The 25,287-nt window shown below is 42.9% G+C and overlaps 1 protein-coding gene across 1 annotated transcript in view; it reads left to right on the forward strand.

The window, feature by feature from the left end:
- Window positions 1-25,287, forward strand: part of LOC119901698 (receptor-type tyrosine-protein phosphatase N2-like) — a 232,331-nt gene that overhangs the window by 46,845 nt on the left and 160,199 nt on the right. Inside the window, exons 4-9 of the mRNA XM_038717285.1 lie at window positions 12,501-12,612; window positions 14,166-14,310; window positions 16,830-17,220; window positions 20,158-20,460; window positions 21,045-21,085; window positions 22,811-23,178. Coding sequence (XP_038573213.1) covers window positions 12,501-12,612; window positions 14,166-14,310; window positions 16,830-17,220; window positions 20,158-20,460; window positions 21,045-21,085; window positions 22,811-23,178 — 1,360 coding nt within the window. The remainder of the gene's footprint in view (window positions 1-12,500; window positions 12,613-14,165; window positions 14,311-16,829; window positions 17,221-20,157; window positions 20,461-21,044; window positions 21,086-22,810; window positions 23,179-25,287) is intronic.

Genomic DNA, 25,287 nt, shown 5'->3' on the forward strand with positions numbered 1-25,287 from the left:
TTTTGTGGGATAAATTGCTGTGTGGTTTTATTACTGTAAAGCTGATGATACATGGAGTAACTTTCAGAGCAATGGTGCTGGGCAATGTTGCCGTCAATGGTAATGAGTAAAGATTAGTACTGATCGCCTTCCCCCACTGCCCCGCCTCGCCCCGCCCTGCCCCGCCTCGCCGTTATCTGTTCAAAACATAGCAGACATGCCACCACCAAAATTGAATAACTTAGAAATGTTTTATTTTCAGTACAGTGTTTTCCCTATGTGACCGCCTCTACTAAAATGCCCCACTCATTAATATATCAATGCGCTACAAATTTTTACTGACACACTATGCGAGCCCGGAAACACTCATCACTCGGCTCGCTTCCTCTCCTCATTATTCAAAGAACATCTACGTGACAGGTGCTGTAGTAAGACCAGCGTAACTCTGAATCAGGAGGTGCGCAGCGAGTGTTTGATTGTCCGAGCGGCAGAAAGTGACGGTGAACGCGATTATTTTGCCATTAGTTTGCGCCAAGTTAGCTAACATCTCCCCTCTCCTTCGTTTTATGGCTGTATGTAACTTCAGGTAACTGGTAGCTGTAGTTTATTACTACCTACTTGCCCAGTGTTGAGAAGATCAGGTACAAACTTGGACTAAACTGGTGTAGTCTGCTGCTCAGTCCTGTACAGACTGGTTCATCCTAAATTATTTTTCAGTTTTCAGATGAGTCGGAAAAAGTGGTCGAAAAAAAAAAAGGACGGTGGTGACCGGAGCAGCTGAGGTTAGCAAAGCAAATTAGTGATGCAAACTAATCCTTTTAAGCTAATGAGGAGACGTTCCTTTTTGGATTTTAATGTGCAAATAAAATGCACCTCAGAAGGGAGGAGGTTTCTCATGTTGCCCATTTTTCATATTAATGTCTACAGATAAATGTCAGAAGCTGTAAAATGAAGACACAAAAGACAAACATGAACAGTCGTATCTATAATGATTCTGAGGTCATATTAACAGGGTTTTATGGGTTGATGCCCAAAACATGCTGTGCCATAAATGTCTAATCACTGTGGAGATGGTGAATCTTCACAGACACTGTGGAGAGCATCATAACCAAACCACCAAACAAAGCACTTTCCACAAATATAATGGTTATAGTTCCTCCAGTAGACTGATATTTGGGTGTTGTTTATTTATTATCTTCTCTAGCTTTTTTTTTTTAACCTTTTAATCTAAAGCTCACATTAAACTATGGGAAAACACTGAAATATCATGGACACAAGAGCAATGCTGCTGAGGCATGTTGTGTTGGGGTTCTTCAGACATACTACGCTTTACGCGCACAAAAAAAAAATTGCTTCACCTCCGCTGCTACAACTCCATCCTAGGGGGAAAAACTGCAGTAGATTTTTATAACCTGTGTAGAAATGATGAATCCATGATCAGCATGATCTGCTGCTTGTCACCCTTTCTGGTGTAATACGTTGCTGTTATTGTACTGTAGCACTAGATGGAGACAGATACCTATAGAACAGCCCATTGGGCATCTGTGAGCATTTCATCTACTTTCATCATGCAGCTTTGCTTTGAACAACAGGACCTCAGCTACACTGGAAAAAACAGCCTGTTGCTTCTCTGGAGTTTAGCGTTCATGCCTGCAACCGCTGAAGAAAGAATGATGTCAAAAAAGTGAAACAGTTATTTTGTGAGGAGTTTACGCCGTTGCCCTTTTTCCAACATCTTTCTTTTGCCTAATTTGGTGCCCTTCCTCCATCCCTCCTCTCTGCAAAGAAAAATGAAAAAAAAAAGAAACTACTCCCCTAGTTTAATTCGCCGAATCGGCACTCTGTGGGAGAGCTGGAGAAATATTCAGATTTCACAGAGAGGCGACGAGTTTGGAGGCATTTGTCAGGCGCTCTGAAGTGAAATGAATTATGCAAATGAGATGTTTGGCCCCGGCTGTCTGCAGAAGCCATTAGGGAGGACAAAACTCTAAAGACACTGAAGCATCTGCATTTCAGGCCCTGCCAGTCTACTGAAAAGATAACACAGTTTGCTCTTGCCTTATCTTTTTACTTTTTTCTTTTAAACACAAATATATGCATATATTATCATCAGCTGTAAATGTATGTAAGTAAATGGACATCCAATGAGCACCTGTGTTCAACACCCCTGTCAACATGTATTCTTTGTGGACAGAGGTGTCCACAATAAAAGCAATAGTTCCTGTCAGTCCAGAGTAGGGCTGTTGCAATGAAGTAATTTCCCCCACGGTAATATGTTGGGGCTCAACAGCGCGGCATTATCGCATTTATTTGTAATTTGGTGCCATATAGCAGAGTAAGAGTGTCTGTATCTGTCACCTCACTGCACAGCGAGCCGCTAAAAGCAGCTTTATGGTCGGAGCAAGCTAGCTGCTGGGTACTAGTCAATAACATTGCCAAGCAAACTCCTTTTTCTAGTTTGACCGTGTCTTTTTCCACACGTAATGTTAGCTATATTGTTACCTTCAGGGCACGTCTATCAAGTCAATTTACATAGCGCAGCAAGGCGCATACACACCATTCGCACCGGTGTGGAGCAGAATGGCTGTCCACAACTAACCGCTGCGCTGTGGTAACATTATAACTAAATTTCCACAGAAAGCAACATGAAAAACAACTGCAGGCATCCAAACGCTCGTTAGTGAGCTTCAAATGAGGCTAACCGTTTCTCTCAACTGTCCCCCAGGATTATGTTAGTCTAACATCGCTGAGCCTGCTAGCTAGCCACATTAGACGCATAATATGCTAATGGAAAGTTAGCTAACCTTTAAAATAAACAGTAAAACAACACAATTTTGCGGTTATCACGACAGCCCTAGTCCAGAGCACAATCAAGTGATTTTTATGTCTCTAAGATATAGTTTTTTGTAATTTTAGGTCGTTGGTTCGGGTCAGGACCGTGCAGTACGTTCTCGGCAGCAGCTGGTTACATGTGCAAAACAAAATGCATTCGTTTGTTATTGGTGTTTTGCGTTTGCAAACCACACTGTGCTTGTTAAATGTGAACTGCAGGGCAACAGTAAAACATATTATTTTAAGTTCTGGCAGGATATTAGCTCTATACAGCTGTTCCTGTGATTGTGTTCATCCTCCTCCGTCCGCCCACACACACACACACAGACAGACATACACACACACACACACACGCACACACACACACACACACACACACACACACTCACTCCGTAACCTCCTACTACTCTCACAGCAAACTCAAGGCCCTGTTGATGTGAAGCCACCTTACCAAGGTCAGAGCTGCTCCTAGCCCACAGCAATGAAGATCCTCACTTGAGTTGAGTCGAAACCCACCTGACCTCACTGTACCTTGTTCGAGGGGACTTGGCTCCCCTGCAACAATGATAGATGTACTAGGATCCGTTCACCGTGGGGATAGTTCAGGTTTTACATGTCTATTAAAGTAAATTAAAGGTGAATGGAATTTTGGAAAAAGTTGGGGAAAGTTTCTCATCCACACACGTTGATCTCAGTAGTTTCTAGGAAAATTGTATTATCTCGAGTAACCCGGACAGGATTACCTGGACCTGCTCTCACCTTGCTGTCAGCTCGGGTGACGCTGCAGTGAGTGTGGCTGAGCTTCACTTTTTGGAAATTAGATTTGTGTCTTGATAAATTAAGCATTAACCTGCTGAAAGCCTGTTATGTTTTTGCCCAAGTGAATGTGTGTGTGAATGCAGCCGTTGGTGATTGTCGAGCACATAGGCATGATTTTGTCAAAAAAACAGAAAACTACTGTATCTTGAAAGTGACCTGGAGCTTTTCTGGTCTTTTATAAGGCAGGAAGGCTCTGACCTCTGGCCCCCTCTCTGCATGTATTTTTGGCCATCCAGGAACTGGAGCTCATTTGCTGTTGGTCCTTCTCGATAAAAAAGTGCCAGCTTTGGCCCTGAAAACATCCTGTATCGTCCGTTGTGCACCACGGAGTCTTAATTTAGTCATCTATTCAAATGTGGAAGTGTCTCTCTAAAAGCCCCCTTTGCCTTCTACCTTGACTGGCTGGCAGCCTCCTGCCCACATTCATATGGTCGGTTTAGTCTGTGAGAAGCGTAGAGTCACTCTGAATATCCTGGCAGGGGCTCCAACGTTTATTAACCTGTCGTGTCAGATGCCGTCTGTTCACCCGCCGCTAACGCCCGTTTTCTCAGCCACTGTGGCTGCCATTAAAGGCTCAGTTTTATGGCTCTTTGATGGTGAAAGCTGGCCTGACATGCTGTGCAGCTGTTAAAGAGAGGCTTGTGCTTGATTCGTAATTCATTTTGCAGGGCTATACTAAAGGTGCTGAAATGTTGTGTAACGAGTTGAGCTGATTTAATTAGATTCACTGTGTAGATTCAGTTAGAAAATGTGCTGTTGTTGGTTGACCACCAACAGTATAATATTATGTTGTCAGTGGTACTGTCTTGTTCAGAAGAACTCAGAATATAGACATTGTGCAGTGGAGGTTAAGGAGAGATTTTTTTTGCAGATTTAGTGGTTAGGTATTAGGTGAGAGATGACAGGAAATGAAGGAAAGAAATAGACAACAAAGGTCAACTCTGACTAAAACCCTAACCCATGAGGGTGCCCCATTTCTGATGTCTGTCTTTATAACTAACCTTATGTTTTATATCATGAGAAAAGTTTTATTTTCAATAGAAGTTGTTCTTGGGTTGAAATGTATACAACAATGTAACATGTAACAATGTATCAAATGACAATGTGAAAGTAATGTGAAAGGGGTCGCTCGTAGTGATGAGCCTACTGTACATTACCACTGTTTGGCCCACAACCTTAGTGTGTTGGTTCACTTTCACCGCTTCTTAATGTATGTTACATGCATATTCCCATCACAACTTTATGTGACTTTGACTTACCCATATTCCCATTAACCAGTCTGATTTCTCCCTGTGAACCAATGATCTTATTGTCATCAGTGTTAAAGATTCAATGTGTAAGTTTTAGTGGCATCTAGTGGTGAGCATTACGAATTGCAACCAGCGGTTCATGGTGCATTCATGTGCTTCTCGGATAGTCCCATTTCCTGAATTGTGAAGATGGTTCCAGCTTCAGTGTGTGTTCATGTGCTCTTAAGTCTGAATGTGGAGTCAACATAGATGCTACTACAAAGATGTGTTGGATTAGCATTATCAGAGCATATAAACAACACACAGACATCTAGTTCACTCTACACGGACAGCAAACTAATCGGTATAACTATATTATTAATTACATGTTTGGGAAATATTTATATGCACGTGAATTGAATGTGAAATGAATATTGAATGAGTCAAAGTTCTTCTTCGATATACTTCTTTATGTCTCTTGTACACTTTTTCTCTTTTTGCGGTTAAGATTTAAGGAGGAAAAAAAAGAATCTGATTATTCAGACAACACATGAATGCACCATCAGTCACCCCCTCCCTTTCCGAACTACTGTGACTGACACGCTCGGTCGGGTCTTGTGATAAATAAAATGTGTGGGTCTCCATTTGTCCAAATTTATCTTCTTTTCTGACTTCTAATAAACCAGTCTACTACTACTGCTACTAACGTTACTTGCTTCTTCTTCCTCTTCATACGCATTCAGCGTAGTGATGAAACGCACTCTGTAGGGCAGTTTGTCCGTTCAGGCTACTGTAGAAACATGGTGGCGTCCATTTAATAGGACCTGCGGTGTATGTAGATATAAATATCTCATTCTAAGGTAATAAAAACATAATGATTCATTATGTAAGGTCTGTATACACCACTGAAAACATGGTTATGCATATTATATTGCATTTCTGTCAATAGATCCTCCTAAATAGTACACACTGGAACTCAAACATGTTGTCATTGTTCTAATTATCAAAGGTCTGTTAATATATATAAACTAATTTCCTCACTTTTCTTTAAATGAATGTCTTTCTTCAGCTCAGACAGTGAAATGTCCTTTCCTTCTGAAAACTTGAGATACAGAGTTTACAGCTGACAGCAGTGGTGTTCTCATTCTCATTTTAAGTGTGCGTCCTCTGTGCTGGACCCTCATCTTGTGGTATCACATCTGGAGCTGCAGTCTGTATTACTGGAATATTTCAGGAACATCATCACTCATCTGCCAAATGCCTCGGTTCATGTTGTGCTTTGTGCGGCATAGCCATATTTCCGGTAACATTTCGTTCCGCTACCCCATCTGGTGTTGGCGCCTGCTCCTCTGTTGGGTTGCCAAAAAGCTGTGTTTGGATGCATGTTAAGCATAAGAAACAGACGTGAATGCCCAAGCAGCTCATCAAACTTGTCCTCTTGTACACTTGCTGAAATGCAGAAGAGTTTTTTTTCTTCTTCTTTTTGCTTTGTCACTGATGCTGATATTCTCCACTTGCCAAGTCCAGTAAACGCACAGGAATGTCTGGCGGCTGACATTGGTACAGAGACAGTTTGACAACTAGGTAATTAAAATGTTACCCAGAAGAAAAAAGATACAAATTCCCAAACTGCTCATCAGTTTGTCTTCTTATTTCAGAGAAGAAAAGAGTTGAATATAAATTACCAGGTGACACAAAGAGGAGCATTCATCATTTAACTGTATCAGTAATTGTTCCACACACAGTAATCGATGCATCATGGAATTATTTGCAAATAATTCACAATGTAGTTTATTTTAGTTAAGTTAAAGTGACAGTGCTGTGCTTCATATGAAATAAGTTAATGAATGCATGTAAAAGAAAACGAACCTAGTTCTATAAGCACAGGCGGAGCCCTCTACTGGACTCTATGGGTACTACCTCACACGCATGCACTTGCCCACTGACATTTTATCATGCACATAGCTGACCAATAGGACGTTGCTACCGGTACGTGCGTGACGTATAAATAGCATGGTCCCTACTGCCTCAGTATCCGACCCCCTCTTCAGCAGATGGCATCAGAGCAGCAGGGCTCATCGGTAGAGGGCTCCGCCTGTGCCTATAGAACTAGGGTTACCATACCGTAACCTTTGTTCTCACACAGGCTCCGCCCTCTACTGGACTCTATGGGTACAGTGGGTGGAGCCCGATGACTGTCCGGCCTAGCCGCGACAAGCCAAAGTCCACCACACCAATCTGGTTGGCCACAGGCCGGCCAAAGCCCCGACCACCACATCACCCCTGAGAAGGTCGCTGGACCAATAGGGGCTTGGCCTGACCATTAACACCTGGACTGCCCTGACTTCTCACTGGAACGTCGGGCACTGCCAGTGTATGTTCCTACACCCAGTAGTCACTAGATCCTCACTTTTCAGATCCTAGGTCGCACTTGCGAGCTGGATCCCGAGAAGGAGCCCGACATATCCAAGAGACAGAACCGCACAAACGGGCACAGTAAGGGCCAAGATGCCATTGTGCAGATCTCTTCGACACACACCCCGCTGAAAAAGGGTCGTAGACACTTCCACACTTCTGAGTGGAATGTGCATGCACCGCCAAGGGTGGGTCTGTTCCCGTCCGTGTCCAGGCTTGGGAGATTCACTCACAAAGCCAGCTGGCCAGGCTCTTCTTGGACAGGGTTTTACTGACTGCACTATCACTGAAACAGATGAACAGCTGACCAGTGCATCGAATGGGGGCTGTGTGCTCTACATAGGACGTTAGCCTAGCACACATGGACACAACAGATGCACTCTCACCCCCCTGCACCCTAAGTGGGGTAGGGGGGTTGAAAGCATCCAGTTTTATTGTCCTGGACCTGAACATTCTCCTTATGTTCTTAAGAACAAAGGTGTGTTGTCTCAATCTGGCTGCAATGTGGACACCAAGAACTAGCATGCAGCTGGGGTGAACCGACAGGCACACAGCTCACTCACCTTCTTAGCAGAGGTGAGAGCAAAGCGCAGGGCTGTTCAAGAGATAGCAGGACTGCTCCAGGGGCTCATAAGGTGCAGATATTAGAGCCACCAACACAAGCAGCAAGTCCTACTGAGGCGCTGAGAGACACGACACTGGTCGCTGTCTTCTCACACCCTGCAGAAAGCGCATCACGAGGTGGTGGGTGAAGACTGTTCTGTCACCAAACCCCCTGTGACAGGAGAGATAGCTGCAGCGCGACAGCCCGTTCTCCATCAGACCTTGCAGGAAAGAGAAAACGGATCCCACCGAACAGGTAGGCAGATCCGTCTCCCTCTCAATGCATCAACGCTGAAAGCCCAACCACTTAGCTTTACAGCAAGACGTGGTGGAGACTGCCCGCTGCTTGGATGGTCTGTGCGACCTCAGCAGATAGACCAGCCTGAGTCTGCTTCTCCACAATATTAAGAGAAAAACCTAGAGAGACTGGTCCAACACCAGCATTGTGCATATGAAGCCTCACCCTTGAGACAGAGCCCCCTAGACCAGAGGTACAGGCCAGGGCTCTGTCACTGTAGGCTTCATCACTTCTACCAGAATGACGAACAATCATTCCCGCCTCACCTAACTGGAGGGATGAGATGGCGTGAGGGGGAACACAAACAGCAGCCCTTCTGGCAATGGCGTGTGTAACGCGTTCATCCCCAAGGGTGGGCTGTTCTGTGGCTGAATTGAGAACCAGGCAGTGGGTGTTGGCAAACAGATCCACCTCCGCTCTCCCGAAGCGAGCTCAGATCTGCTGAACCACATTGTTGTGCAGTCTCCACCCGCTCGGTTGGGGGCCAGCCCTCAACATGAGGTCAGCCACTGCCTCAGCTCTCCTCTGGGAGCCACAACACTCACTGCACTCTCCTGGCAGGTCCTGCCACATCCAGTGAGAGACTCATATATGACACCCTGCCGAGCAGCACACACGCTGCCAAACAGTGAGAGACCCCCAGAATCGCAGGTCCTTCTGCACTAGAGTTGAAAGCGGGGGGGCTGGGGGGGTCACCATGCATCACCTTTGCCTCTTGAGGTCCAGATGCAGGCTGGCAAACCAACATTGTAGCCGTCGCATGTGCAGCAAGCCCAGAGGGACCACCGGATGGACTACTGCCCTGAGGCCCAACAGCAGCTGTCCTGCTGCAGCCTGTGGACCACCAAGCGACGCGCACAGATATGCTCTTGGAGTGTTGTAGTTGAGCAGAATCCCAAGATAGTTCGCTGCAGCGGCTGGGGGGAGCTCTCTTCCCAATTGATCGCAACCCCAGGCTGTTGAGGTGCAAAATCAGGGCTGTGTGGAGATCACTCAACGCTTCAATCTCTCCATGACCATGAGGTCTTGAGTAGAAAGGAACTTTCATGCCCTTCTCGCACAACGCTTGCAGTGTGATGCATCTACTGAGCGTGTGGGGGGCGAGCGAGTAGTTGATGGGGAGCTTAATGTATTTGTAAGCCACCCCCTGAGAGGAGAAGCCTAGAAATTCCCTGTTACTATGTCACGTCGACATGAAATAGGCATCTTTCAGGTCGATGATGGCGGTGAACCAGTTGCTAGGCTGCACTGTCTCCAGCATTTTCCTGATCATCAGCATGTGGAAATGCCCTCTTGTCCATTATGCTGGTTCAGGTGGCTGAGTTACGGGCTATAGTGTCCCTGAACGCACCAGGGTCGGTTGCTCCCTGGTGTCTTTGAACGCACCACAGCTGTTCCACAGTACAGTGTCACTGTAAGTGCGTCATCAGTGGAGCAGTGGAGCAGTCAATACAGCTGCCGAGTGAAGCCGAAACAGGACAGGGCATCCCCCTCTCCACTGCAGCGAGCTGCTGCTGGGAAAATGAGCCGCAAAAAAAAAAAAGCCACAGGCCGCACCGCTGGAAGAGACGTGTTGTCTGGTTGCGTCTTTCCGGCTATATCTGACCTAGATTGACGTTAGCTCAACTCATTCCGTCGCAGCTAGTCAGCTAAACGCTGCGCTGGTTCGGTTGAGCATATGGCGACAATGTGGTTATGTGTTTTAGGAACACACACACACTGTCAGTGAGCTAGCAGTGTTCCCGTGGATACTGTCATGAGTGCACAGGGAACGCAGAGTTAGCTTGCATACTGCATTGTGTCACCGTCATGGCAGCAGCCCTTCATTTGGCTGCCAGGCTATGTAGACGACCCGTGGCTATAGCGGACTAGCCTAGCTGCGCTGTGACCGCTCGGCGAAAGAGATGTTGGCAGGGCGGCGTGTCTGTTTATGTAACAGGCTTTCACCACCGGTGAGCTAGCAACGCGCCTGTGCGAGTCCTCGTTGGCGTGCTGGGAATGCAGAGCTACATTAGACTGCTGCATTGCCCAGTTTCCACAGTAAGAACAGCTCGTTTCTCAGCTGTCACGTCATGGAAGCAGACCATTATGGCTGCGCAGACTCGGCAGTCAGACTAGCGAAGTGGACCCCCCCGGGCCTCACCCACCGTCTCACTCAGTTCTGACCGGGAGATCGGCGTGGGCCGCGGGGCGAACCGTTAGCTTAGCGTCGGTGAGCGCAGCGGCGCGTTCAACACGGCTAGCTCAATGAGATGGGGTTGGTGGTGGAGAATTAGCACTTCTAAGAATGTAATGTGTTTCTACTAAACAGTTTACATTCACAAGCATCACCACAGTTTACACACAAGCAGCACAACCACAACAATGGCTTCATGAACACAAGGCCGCAGGGCGAACGCTTAGCCTCACCCCAGGAGTTAACGTTAGCTCTTTGATGAGAGAAGTTAACTTAGCTCTTTGAGGAATGTAATTAACATGTTTTACTCAAAACTGTTTCCACATTCTCAAAAGCCTTACCATACTTTTACACAAGTAGCACATGTAAAACAATGGCATCTTGAACACCAGAGGGGGGATTGTGGCAGCGTCAGCAGGCCTCTCTCCCTCCATAACGGTCACTTGGCAAGTCGCTCCCTTCCCCAGCCGCAGGTCGTCTGGCAGGGGGGGGGGGCCTGGACTCGTCCGGGCAGGACATGGGTCATCATCACCTCGCCCGGGTACAAAGATTATTATCTAGAAGTGGCGACTCCATCCGTGGAGGTGGTGAATTCAGTGAGCAGTTCGCCGTTTGCTGAAGAAAACAGGATGCTGAGGCAGTAGGTAAACTGCTATTTATACGTCACGCACGTATCGGTAGCGATGTCCTATTGGTCGGCTATGTGCATGATGAAATTTTAGTGGGCAAGTGTGTGCGTGTGATTGGAGGAGGTAGTACCCATAGAGTCCAGTAGAGGGCGGAGCCTGTGTGAGATAGAACTGCAGTTCCTTGAATGGCCACTCGAGGATGACTCTAAAAGCGAGTCAGTCTCCACGGACCTCCATGTTAAAATGCCCAACTTTACAGCAGAAATAAACATGTTTACAGGCTCGTACAAAACATGGTTTTGGTCTCTATAACTAATTTATCGTTTCTACACAGGTTATAAAAATGTACTGTTAATGACAACTATATGGGGGGAGGATTTTTATGTTAAATTATAGTACCTTTTAAAGTTATGCATAATTAAGTGCCTGGTTGCTTTAATTATCAGGTGTCCTACTCTTTGCCCATTTTTGGATTAACCAGAGTCAGGCACAGCCAAGATGGGGACAGCCGGAGCCACCACTCTGAGCTTCACAATCGCTCTTCAGAAACCTATTGGGGACGTCAGGGAGACAATGTCCATGTTTTATATATGTCCATGTCTATGGTAGAAACTAACAAGGCATTAAAGAAGGCAATGTTGACCTTTTGTTCTCAGCAGCTATTGGATGGATTGCCATGACATTTTGTATCGATATTGGACATATGGTCCCCAGAAGTGATTTTGGTGATCCCCAGACATTTCCTTTAGCCCACAGTTGCTTGAAGTTTTCACTTATGCAGGAATATCTCAATCTAGTGGATGGACATGGCACAAAATTTGGTGCAAATGTCCATAGTACCTGGACGATGTGTCCTACTGACAATGGCAATCCCCTGACTTTTCCTCTAGCTAGTGTAGTGCTAATTAGCAAATGTTAGCATGCTAATATTCTAAACTAAAATAGTGAACATGGTAAACATGATAAACATAACAAAAGCATCATCTGCACAGGAAAATCCAATAGTACAAAATACCAAATACCTGCTCAGTGGCAATGTTTTGCGCTTTTTGAATCATCGTTGTTCATTTACTGTAATTATTTTAATTAACATTAATAATATGACAGTGTACAGACTTGTGGTGTGGGTGGCACACACCCTTGACCTCCTTATTATCTCTTCTTTATCATGTTGGTGATGTAAATATCCCCGAGTGCACAGGAGAGTAATGGTTTCTGCTTAGTCACTGAAACACCCAGCTGCTCTCCAGAGTCTCCAAGGACACCATGCTGTTGCCTTGTCTCCTCCACTAATGAGTGACCTAATGAGTTTAGGACAACTACTGCATGATCAGCGATTTCCCGCCTCTTTTTCTAGACCCTACTTACTGCATTTCAGCTGGACTTTTCTCATGCATAAAACCCCATTGCGGTGTTACTCATATTAAGTGTTCGTTTATTTCCATCTGAGACACACAGGTGTAGAAGACCTGCCTGCATGTTCTGATGTGGTTCTAAAGGTTCTGTGTTTCTGTCTGTAGGTTTGACCTGGGAAGATGACACCACTCAGCAGGTTTTGTCCAAGGAGTTATCCAAACTGAGGAGGATTCCCTACAGGCCACAGCAGAATGCACCTGTCTACACCGGCACCCGGTCAGATGTTTAGCTCTGTATTGTTGTGATCCGTTGAGATCCCACCAAGGTCCAAAAACTGTTTAAAGGGGTTTCCCTAGTGCTGGGGCAAAGATATTTAAGACTGATGATGATCTGAAGTGTTAGACCAGTCTTATTTCTAATGCACACTGCAATAACAATAAGCCTTTATTGTTTGTTTTTAATAAAGGCTTATTTCAACCCTAAACACTTAGCCACCGAACTGCCAAGACAAGAACAAGACAAATGATGGCTCTAATTTTTAATTTGCCTACAATGTTGTGAAGCAAGCGAGAGTTCAGTAACTTATTGGATACAGTATTGAAGATTGATTTTATTTTGTCCAAAGTAAACTATCCTGAGCCTGACAAGAATTAGAAGTACTGTCCTGAGTCCTGTCACAATAACAAACCACAGCATCTCAGCTCTGCTATAAGACTGCACTTCAATGAGGTTAATTAATGTTCCTGGAAGTTTGTTTGTATTGTTATGCTCTTTGCAGAATTTTCCCTATAAGTGTCCTAGAAACTGTTGACTTCTTCCAGAAGAACATTTTCTGCTGGACAGAAAGGAGCTGAGCGGTTTATATGGTTACTCAACCATGTATTTTAGTTTGAAAAAAACCTAAAATTCATGTCAAATGAGTCCGACTTAGGATAGTCAAAGACTATCAAAGAGTCCTTTTGCTGTTTCTGTATAAGAGTTTTTGTTTTGTATTTTTTTTGTTAGTTTAACATGTTGGTTGTTTTGATTAGACCTCTTCTGTTTTTTGTATTCTAGTCCATCGCATTACTCTCCATGTGGGAGATGATGTAGATGAGAAAGTCTTAAAAGCTCAGCTGTGTAAAAAGCAGGTTTATTGACAGGTTGTGGCATTTTTTCCTGCATTAGCCTCTAATCAACAAACAAGACACTTTTCTTGTGCAACTCTGGATGCAGCATTTTTAACCAGTAGACTGTGTTCAGTGCCTCGTTAATTAAGAACTTGTCTGTTAGAATATGTTTGTATAAGATGATTATGTTAAAGACTGAGAAGAGTAAGGACGATTTATCAATTAGTGAAATGATGCTAATGTAAATGATAAAGTGGAGGTTGATACTGACAAAAAGGGTTGAAGTAAGCTGAGGTTGAGAGATGCATAAATGATGATGTACCGGAATTTTGAAAATAATAGAAATTTTGCACATAGTTATATTCAGTAGTAATGACTTGGTAAAGAGGAATTATCAGGCTGTACTTGGCTCAGAAATACTGATGTGTACACCGATACAGTGATGTGCACTTTTCCTTCCCATCTCCATCTCCTTTTTAAGGCCTCTGCATGTCCAAAAGCATTATGTTTCTGGGTTGTCCATCTGACCTCTTCTCATGAACGCGATAGCTCAGGAACACCTTAAGAGAATTTCTTAAAATGTGGCACAAACATCCACCATATAGATTGTATGAGTCTGGACAGACATGGATGTAACCTGAAACTTGATTGGCTGGCAGAGGCATACAACCACAGGGGGGGCTAATTCTAGATTCCTGTTTTTTTTTTTCTTTCCCTAAGGCCGGCAGCTGAGGCGATGGACCCAGTAGACCAGAGGGTGAAGCCAGTGGAGGTGGAGCTCAGCAGAAATCTGCAGACATACCTCCAACGTCTCGGCCTCCTTCCCAAAACATCATCTGCCTCCAGTCTAAGCACCCAGAGCAAGGTGAGGGATTCCTACATGCTACATTGGTCTCTTCTGGGTCTCTGTGGGTTTTCACAATATTTTGGGTTTTAAGTTTTAAACACATTTCTGCATTGTTGTCTCACATTCATTAGGTGGATCTAACCAGTTTATCCATTTTTAAAACACTTTGTTTTCTGGATGCTTAATCATTCAGTATTAGAATTGAAGAATTGGAAGATTATAACACTGTTGTATGTTTCCCAGCACACCACCATATTTCAATTAAGTTTCATTCTGAAAACTATTCAAACATTTAATGTTTTACACAGAAACATATATTATTATAAACAACAATGTGCAACAACAAAATGATCTTTTTAATAGGTTAAAAGCTTTAGTTTTGAGTATAGACCCCGGATGTCTAATACAAATATAAAAATAAAATCAAAAGATTTACTATAATTATTCTACGGTGGCTATTGCTGTAATATCTCTTGTTGTATGTTGCAAATCAGTGAGTGAAGTTTTATTGCAGTATTTTTTATGATTTCTGTATCAATGCAATGGAGTACTTTACATTTTCAGGTATTTAATTGAATGGATTTACCAAAAATAGACATCCTTAACTGTTTATTTTATTTAATGATTAATTCAATTTACAAAAATTGCCAGTGACACCTCCGGCCTTGACAAACCTAATAAGGAATGCAATGCCATCATGTCTCTTTACTGTTACCAGCTGCTTATTTGACCTCTCTTGTGCATGCCTACTAATAATGTATACTAAGAAATATGTATTACAATATCTAAGTAAATTAAACACATATGATTGGATCTCGGTAAAGGTCAGTAAACTTTAGGTCCTGTTTCTCTCCCTTTTCAAAGGGGGTAAGAGCAGGTGGGACATTAGTTTTTACCCCTTATGTCTGCATGTAACCCCACCCTCCCTTCACATACACCTGCCTCCAAAAAAGAGTGCACATACATACACATGCAGTACACAATTACAGACACTCAAACAAGTAGCCAGTCACATAAAAACTCACACAAAGACACAAACACACACACCTTCACAACGGGGACTCTGGTGTCATCCTTCACTGTCACCCCACTCTCGCTTCTCCGTCCTAACTGATGGCTTCTCCCAGCGTGACCGTTATGAGCGAAATAATACCAGCCGAGAGTTCAGGAGTTCGCTCCTCTAATTAATAACTCTCCACGTGACTGGTTCCTCCGGCTGAATGGCGGAGGCCTTTCTCCTGCTGGGGGATTGTACCAAAGGCTCAAAGAGTACGATGGCGTGGAGCCTGCAGGCGTCGCTCAGGGCTCGTGGCCCGTGGCATTTTCTATCAGGTTAACGTTTGGTGGAACCGAAAACGAGCAGGAAGACTGAAGGGGTCCTGGAGGGCATGAGTGGAATAAACTGCATTAACTGCGTGACATAGATGAATAAAGAGACCGGCAGTGACAAATACCAGAAGGGGCCTCGCACATACAAATCATAAAGAAGTATGAATACTGGAAGGAACTCAACTGTTTGTATTGTTATGATAATTTTACCGTTAGACAGGCTTGTACCATTTCTGTGCTCATACAGTAGGTGGGCGTTAATGGAGCCGGCAGTGACTCTTTGCTTTTGTTGTAGCTGATGGATCTGTTAATATAATTGCATAAATAGTTTAATAACTTGTTTTTAAAATAAATCAGCTTTATTTTAATGTCAATAATCATTTTGTTTAAATGTTGGATTGAAGTAAGAAGGAACTTAAACACAGGGTATAAATTGTGCTATATAAATAAAACTTGCAGTGTGGTATTTTTTGTAAGATTTTTGTAACACGTTTTGACAAGTATATGAGGCATTGCATGATGATCTGGACTGACTGCATTGGATTGGCAGTCCTGTGGCAATGAAGCAAAAACACATCATATGTAGTGCAGAGTACAGAGAAGCTGCTCAGGCAGGATGCATTTTACCTCAGAGACGTGCTCTTTTGCATTCACATGCACAGCCATATCCCTGCTCATTATTTCAGGATAGTGTTTCAAACTGAGATGGACAAAGAGCAGATGGAATGTTTGTCTTGTTCCCAGAATTTGCATAAAGTATAATTTTGTCGCACACACCTACACACTTGCTTTTTGCTTTTGGTATTTTTATTATATTTATGCCTTTATCAGACAGTAGAGAGATTACTGCAAACGAGGGGAGAGAGAGAGCGAGATTGCAACTTATAGTCTGCATCTTAAGCCCCTTGGTCACCAGGACACAACACAACAACACAAAATTAATATTTTTATTGAATGATTATTGTGAAAGGTTAAATTTGCTTTTGAACATTCTTGTTGTTCCATTTCATTTATTTGGCAGACACTTTTCTCCAAAGCAACTCACATGTTTAAGTTTATGTCTGAATTGATGCATTTCTACAGCTTAACGAGGTATTGTTTGTTTTTCTTTCCATTGCGGTTTCTATTGTCTCCCTCCCTCCAGTTATGTTTACTGTTTGGGTTCCGAATGGCTACGTGAATATATGTACTTTTCTTGATTCTTTCAGAGTGACCGTTTCCAGTCAGGCGTACCTGCAGACCTTTATCGCTCCAAGGCCCAGACTTCGGCTCAGAGGTCGTCTCCCTCCAGCTTTTCTCCCCTTTCATCTTTCTTACCTCTACAGAAGCAGAGACCTCCAGGTGACCAGCTCCTCGCCACACAGGCTGAGGGTGACCTTCTCCTTGGTGCCCTGAGGCAGTACCTCTCCGAGCATCTCTCCCTGCACCGTGGTGGGGTGAGCCCCGAGGGGCAGGAGGCCCCCTCATCCCGCCTGAGGCCCTTCTACAACAACGGAATAGAAAATTCTGGGCTCAAAAAGGAAACGGCGAAATCCAGGCTTCTAAAATTGGGGAGAACTCAAGGGGCTTCAGTCAAGGACCCACTAACGTCTGTTGATGGTATGTGTTTTAAGGTGCAACATGATAGCTATTAACATTAGAAAATCAGCGTCACATTTATACTGACACCTAGAGCTTTGCTTTAGTTCAGGCAGGACATGTCATTCACTTTCAAGGCTACAACACCTTTCAATAATCACATACAAACACACCATTCACATTGGTTTAGTCAAGACCTCGAGTATCTTCTGGATAAGGATATATCATTATTTGCGTGATGGAAAACATAAACATAGTCTTATTACAAGGTTCATTTAATAGCTGTTCTGGAGCTTTCAATCATGTCATATAGTCTTTCCTCATTTTCAATTGTGGATGTTAAAATAAAAATTTTTCTGAGCATTTAAAATTTTCAACTGATTTTCTTGCGGTTTGAGGGCAGCTGGAAACACATCATCTTTAAAGCTGATATGGCCAACTTCTTAGCAAAGAGTTGTGTATTTGTCCGTCCAATGAAGTCACTCAATATTCATTCTGTTTAGCTCTATTTTTGGTCTCTACCAGCTCCTGAGGAGAAGTATCTGGCACTTTAGCTGCTAAATGCTCCGTTGACCATGTTTGGTGCTGAGCAGGTGGTGTATTGTGGGTTTTTAACAGAGGTGGGACCAAGTCATCGTTTTAAGAAGTCACAAGTAAGTCTCAAGTCTTTGCACTCAAGTCCCAAGTCGAGTCCCAAGTACAGACGGATCATGATGAGCAAGTCCGAGTCAAGTCTCAAGTCAAGACCAACAAGTCCTAAGTCAAGTCTAAGTCCTAAACTTTGAGTTTCGAGTCCTAAACAAGTCATACTGCACTCTTCACCAAATTTAAAACCATTTCAGTTCAATTCAAGTTAAAAATAAAAAAATGTTTTATAATTTCATGAATTAAATTCAATGTTCATGCAGGGCTGCTAATTATTTTGGTCAATATATTTGATCACAATTATTTAACCGGATTACTCATTGACTAAGGAAACATTAATCTATTGAACTTTTAAAATGCAATCATTTCTTTTTAAAAACTATTAGATATGCATTACTCCAAAATCCCAAATAGCCCATGAAATAATAATTCAACATTATTAACTTTAGCAGCGCAGTGTTTCCCCCAAGTTGACAGCTTTGGGGGACGGATGGGTCACTGAGGAGGCTCTGTGTGTGTGTTAGTGTGTGTGTATGCAACCAATCTCATCTCAGGTTTAGGCACTAACTTCTGAGATGTTTGAGGTTAGGTTAAGTTGCCTCGGGGGGCTGTCAACTCCTTAAACACAAACATCGCTAGCTTTCTAGCTACTTAACGACCGGATGCACTACTAGCATTTCCGATCACCCTAGGGCGTCATAGGCCCAATCCCAATGTCCCCACTAAACCCTAAGAGCTGAACCCTCACAGACTTTACTGACGTCACTTGGAAAGATTGAGTGTAAGAGGCTACAAGGGCTCAAAATGCTGTAAACAGGAACGGGACAGCCCTTTGCCACTTTATCACGTTACCTTGACGACACTGAAACACTTTATTTTATGTTTTTGCCTTATTTTTAAGTCCTGCAGGCTCTCTCCCTACAGAGTGGAGGAGAGGTAGCCTTCCTCGCTTCCGGGCTTCCGCTGGTAACCCCCGTGTTTCACGTCAGCCAAAGTCTGCAGAAATGCGGACTTACGAAAAGGTTCTATAAAGGGCTCAAAATGTCAGAGAGAGAGCCCTCGCACACTTGACGATTTGTCAGTGGGACAGCCCTAAGTCCTCACGGACTTCCCGGGAACATGCCTCAAAGTCTGTGAGTCTGTGAGAGGGGACATTGGGATTGGGCCATATACACACGCGGCCTGGATGCGTCTCATAAACACGAACCTGGGGGCGTATCCTACACACGCAAAATCGCCGTTTTGCCACGGATTTTCCAAAGCGTGTTTATGTGACTCCTGAGCATGAGAACAGGATGACACAACCCATTGTAGGTACAGGGCCAGGGACAGGGGATCGGGACAAGAGACTCGAGTCTGACTCGAATCCAAGTCATGTGACTCGAGTCCACACCTCTGGTTTTTAGAGCCTTTTCTCTGAAAACAGCTTCCTGCTACGGTCAAAAACACTACCATGAGATCCGGGAGAGTGAACCAAAACAGTAAAGTTGTGGGCTCAGAGATAAGCAATGAACTGAACCCACTATAAAGATCTGTGAAGTCCAGGGGAGCTGCAGATTCCAGTCCCTCCCGGATATTGTGGGCATTTTTTGTAATTGTTGCGGCCTAAAATGCCTGATTTTGCGGAAGCTTTTCTAAAGATTTGTGATGAACGTTGCAATGTTTTTGGGGCGTTTTTTTGCAATGAAATTGTGGGAATAAGTGAAAACTGCAAAGGTAGATGTGATAATTTTAACTTTAGAATGATTGTTGAATCATTAAACAGTCCCACCAGGATTTCGCAGACCTAATCCTAACCCGAACAATGCATATTTAAAACAGTAACCACAATACTGCACCTTTTGCATTACAGTTTACCCCCGCTTTGGTAAAGAAGATCTGGATCCTGTTTTCACGGTCTTTTGCTGATATTTTTGTAGTCAAATTTGAGACATTGGTATCACACGTCTGCTGCTTCTTGTAAACAAGTAAGAAAACGGCGACGATGATAGGTCAAATTTGTGCTGATTGTTGTGATTGCAACATGGCGAAATCCTGGAGGGCAAGAGATTCACGTGTTAATTCTCTGTAGGTTCATCACTACCAGTGACCCCTTTTATTTGATTTGAAATTCCTAAAATACTGATTTGAGCTATTTGATTCACCTCTCATCTGAGATTGAAAGCTTCAGGACATAAACTATATGAACCTGGTGGTGAGATTGTCTCAAGTAAACTCGATTCAAGTATTTTAACAACCAATGCTTTTTGTCTCTTTCTGGTGAGGACTGCCTGTGTCCTACTCACCGTTTTCTTCCCTCTTTGTCTCCTCCAGAGAGGTTCATCGAGAAAGTTTTGAAAAACGCTGGCAGGCAACACGTGGATGTGGATGACCTGACGCCACAGGACTTGGACAAACTGTCCAGCCTGATAGCTGATGCTCTGCAGGTGGTTGACCACGACAAGGGACTAAACGCGGGCTTGACCCGGGTTAGACCTGGACCAAGAGACCTGGGGGGAGAGCTGAGCGACAGGGAGAAAGAAGAGGAGGCTGCCAGGGATGTGGAAGAGGACAAGTTGCTTCAGAATGCTCCGACACTGAAACCACAGGAGAGCACTCCTATAGCAACACTTCAAGGTCATTTTATAGTGATTAATTGTGTGTTCTACACTATGAAGTATTGAGTACTGAGCAAGTACTGAGCAAGTACTGAGCAAAATCTGGAACACAAGTCTTTGGTACAAACATAATTGTGTAGGTAGGATTAAATGAAAATGCGCTCTCAGGAGTGCAACATAAAAATCCATGTGAAAATAAATAGGCATCCTGTTTAGCTGAGTGTAAACACAGCCTGTTTTAATGGTTCAGTGTCCACTGAGACCACTCTGGCTAAAAATCTTTACACTACAGGTAAAAGTGAACACATAATGGAAAAATGGCTGAAAATAATGAACCGTATGGCAAAATTATGGCTTGGCGTCTTTAGTAACCTGCAAACGTATATAAATTTTCAGTGCTTAGTAAAGAAAACGTAATCTGTGAAAACCACAAGATCAGTCTATTAGTATTAAAAAAGAATGACTTTGTGATTTTTCCTTGAATTTGGAAAGCTGTCTTTCTTTAACTTCTTGGGCAAGATTTTCCTTCCATGCCGTTTGCTTGAACATTTCTCTTTCTCTGTTCTTCTCTGATGATTACATTGACTTTCTTTACCCCAACAGAGCACCACACAGATACAGAGGAGCAAAATGTGAAGGACAAGGTAAGCATTCAGTTTGTGCTAAGAATTTAGCCCAACTTAAATGTCAGAGGGAAGGTTGACATTATGAGCAATTATGTAACATTCTGCACGAAGAAGGAAATTAACCCCCATAGCCTGCAGTTTTCAAAAGACTTTAAAATTGTCTTTGACATCAGCTACTGTTCAGAAGTTGAAGTGACCTGAGGAACTCAATATTCTTGTGAGAGAGAGTAAGTAAATCCAGTCTCGTTTAAGTCATAACGTTTTAGGACAGTATAAATCATGTATAAAGATCATTATTTTTGCTGTTCTGTTTTGCACGTTTTCCCACACAAATTATTTATATCTAATGAATCCTTTTTGTTTTATTGTTAGAACACTAATACACCTACTAATAATAATGCTGTTATTTAAAAATATGTGTAGCACATCTTGAAAAAAAACACCAGTAAGTCTAAAGCAACTAGAGAAAAGGGAAGTTTATTTGTATAGCAACATTCAACAAAAAGGCTATTTAAAGTTCTTTACATAAGGCATTAAGAAAAGAAACACAAAGCAATATAAAAAAACACAAAGATTAAACAGGAGAATAAAAATTACAGTGCTACAAGTGAAAAGTGAGCAAAGTTTTAAGCCCAGTCTCTGGCTTTTCGTACCTGTTCTGTCTATTAGCACCTAATAGACAGGTTTAACAAAAGTAGGTTATCGGCTGATGTAGCGTTGTAGCTCTGCTGGCTTTTGGATCATGACAAGACGAACAATTACCCTGAAGCTAGCAACAAAGGGATAATAGCACATTATAATCCTATTCAGTATAAACTCTGGCAAGTTGGCTGTTCTTTGATTCAAGGCAATTATTTCCTCATGCTTCTAGCCGTAGATCGCCAACACACTGACATCACCAACAGGAAATCTCCCACCAGTTCAATTTTAGCTGTTCAGACAAAAGGTGTTGAATGAACAACGTCTCATTACTCAAGTCCGATGTCTGTATATGTCTTTATGGAGGTTTAACAGCAACTAATTGGTCTCAGATGTGATCCGAGTTCTTGAAATTTTAATAATTTGTCAAGACTTTGAGATATTTGGAGAACTTAAATAACTGTGCCTGCCAATGACTGAGTATTAAAGTAGCATAAAAAACATTGAGCTAATGATAGCAAACATTTGATACATTATTGGACAATCTAACTCTATTAAAAGGATTATCGCACTACTGCATTAATGTTTTACTACAAATTTCTGAAAGGTAATTTTCAAAGCCTCATGACATAAAGGTTGCCACTTTGAATCCCCTGATTAGCTGAAAAAATGTAACTTAATGAAACCTTGCAATTATATTTGGGGGGGTGGATTAAGCAATCTGATTTAAACCTGTCGTAAATGCTCTCTCGGTGCATTTACACTTAGCTTGTTTTTAGTTCTGCCCAAAGGCATGAAGGGAGTGTAAATGGGGTCTAATTTCAAAGAGGTCTAATCAGCCACAGTAAGTGATGTAGGTGTGCTGAGGCGTCACCTTAAAATGTATCTCAGTAGTCGACCCTTTTTTATTCTTACCCTAATTTCAGGCCTAGAATTCTGTACATGTTCAGAAAATGTTATGGTGGCTGTCTGAAACCATTTTTTCTTAATTAAAAATGAACTGCTGCTGTTTGAAATGTAAAAGTTGTTAACAGTCAGTGTCAATTTGCCAAAGTGTGGTTCTGGTCGGCCACATCTCACTCAGAATAATTCCTTTTTACTCAGCCTGAGAGTGGAAACCTCTTCTCTAAACTTCTCGCCTACCTGGACAAAACTACCTTCAACGCCTCTCCTTTTGCAAGAAATGGGAACAACATGGAGACAACCAGAGCCAAACAGGTGGGGCTGGAAAACGTCCAGAGTCGGACCAGCGAGGCAGGGGTGACGGTGCAGAAGAAGGACGCCACCCAGTCTGTGGAGGAGGTGTCGGAGGTGGAGGGCTGGATCAAGGAGGTGGCGCCCCCTCCTGCTTCGCTTGTGTATGGGGATCTGCACAAGAAGACGATGCACGTTCCCGAGCTTCAGCTGGACGTCAAAGCCAGCAGGAAGAAGGCCGACGATGATGTCTTCGGCTACGTCATCACCGACACAGAGTAAGTAGGAAGCTACTGATGTCCAGGTGGTACAGAGGCAGGATTGGTTAGATAGGATACTTTAATACTGGATTCTGGAGTCTGAGACCGATGTTGATACAGTATTTGAGTTGAAAAATCTGATACATCAGCTGAAATTTTAACAAATGCATATATTTTTTTAAAAATGGGTCCTTTGTCTGTGCACTCTGGTGGACAAAATATGTAAGTTCAACACTGTTTATAAAGTACTGCAAGCATACAAGGCACAAGGTAGATTTATTTGTCACATTAATGAAATGAAATTGTGTTTGTATCGCCCTTCTACTGCATAGCAGACAAAAAACATTAATATAGAAGCAATTATAAAAATGGTAAACAGAAATAAACTATCATCACTGGAGCAGCACTGAGGATGAATTACAGTTTAAGAGGGAAAGCTGCTCTGCAGTCTGGTGGTGTGGCAACAGAAACTTCTATCTCTCTTCCCAGAAGGCAGCAGGGTGAACAGGCTGTGGCTGGGTGGGTACTGTCCTTTAGTATCCTTTGGGCTCTGCGTAGGCACCTCACCTCACCGATATCACTGACTGGAGATGGGTACCATCAGTTTGGGATGCAGTTGTGTACAGAGTGAACAGGAGGGGGCTGAGCACACAGCCCTGGGGGGCTCCGGTGTTGAGCACTAGAGTGGAGGACTGTCTGGGGTCTGTTTGTGAGGAAGTCCAATATCCAGTTGCAGAGTGTATTTAAACCCAGAGTGCTGAGTTTGCTGATCAGTTTCATGGGGAGATTGTGTTGAATGCTGAGCTGAAATCAACAAACAGCATTCTGATGTAGGTGTTGTTTTTCTCAAGGTGGGTGAGGGCTGAGTGGAGGGCAGTGGAGATGACTTCCTATTTTATGCTAGTATCTTTGGCTATCTATCTATCTCTGAACTGCAGTTTCATGTTACCTATCGGCTGACTACTGTATACTCAAAATATCACAATAGCGCAATATAATCCCACCACACCACAAACTACAGTCTCCAAAAAGTTGGATCCTGTTAAATCAACACATTCTAAACCAGTTTCAACAAAAACTGAACATCATAACCATCACAAAGGCCGGATTCATTGCAGTGTTGATTTTGTAAATTATATGCTTAATGTAAAGAATCATATCAATTTAGCTTTCAGGTGCCTTCATTCCTATTTCATTTCCAGAGTTCCTTTTTTTTTGCTGAAAAAACAAACAAACACTAAAAATCTTGAAAGGGCAATCCACACAACCAGAATGTTTTGTAGTTTTTAGATGTCTGTAGCACAGAACAGGCATGCACTTCCATATGCAACCCTCTAATTTTTTATACTTTTTACATTTTCTTTTGCTTACCTCATAAATTGTAATTTCCAGATGATTATTTCTAGACATAAGAAAGTTCAAATTTCTGTAGAAGATTTAAAAGTCAATGTAAATATAATCTTTTTAAATTTATAGTTGCATTGTTTATTGTAGGGAAACTGTTTCAAGTAGGGGTATTCCTGTATATGCAAATGCTACATCTGCTGTATGTCTAAAAAACACATATTGGCAATTTTTTGCAAGGCTGTTTGGTTTCACTACAATATTTAGTTTGAAACAAAGATGAAACTAGCCTGCAGGGGGAAATTGCAGTCTACATAACATCAAAAGTCAAATTTTGTCCAGATAAGACTAATGAAATATTATAGGCACAGCAAACTTAAATTAAAGAGCACCAACAAAAACAACAAACTTAAATACATATAGTAAAATCTAATAGCCTACACCCATCAACGTGATCATTTCTGTTTGAGCTATAGTAGCCTTACATGATGGGAGGAGGAAACTCCAAAAGTCAAGGAAATAAATAGCTTCAAGATTTTCCTCCCCTGTACAAGCCTTCCTTCGCTTGATCTTACCGCATGGCAGTTTATGTATTTGTGAAAGATTAGGCATCTTTTCTAATTTCTAACTTAATTTAACATCAAACACTATAGAGCATCCGGATCATGACAAAAGCATTCGCTTAAAAGGTGCAATTAAATGAACACTTCAAATGAAGCATGAAGTTTGAGGTTCCATCTGCAGATTCCAGGGCTTATTAAGAAACTCCTAGCCTTCTCTGTT

The sequence above is a fragment of the Micropterus salmoides genome, unplaced genomic scaffold, assembly GCF_014851395.1.
Source record: "Micropterus salmoides isolate LMB-PRFRI ecotype aquatic unplaced genomic scaffold, ASM1485139v1 Ms_hic_scaffold_14, whole genome shotgun sequence".
Classification (NCBI taxonomy): domain Eukaryota; kingdom Metazoa; phylum Chordata; class Actinopteri; order Centrarchiformes; family Centrarchidae; genus Micropterus; species Micropterus salmoides.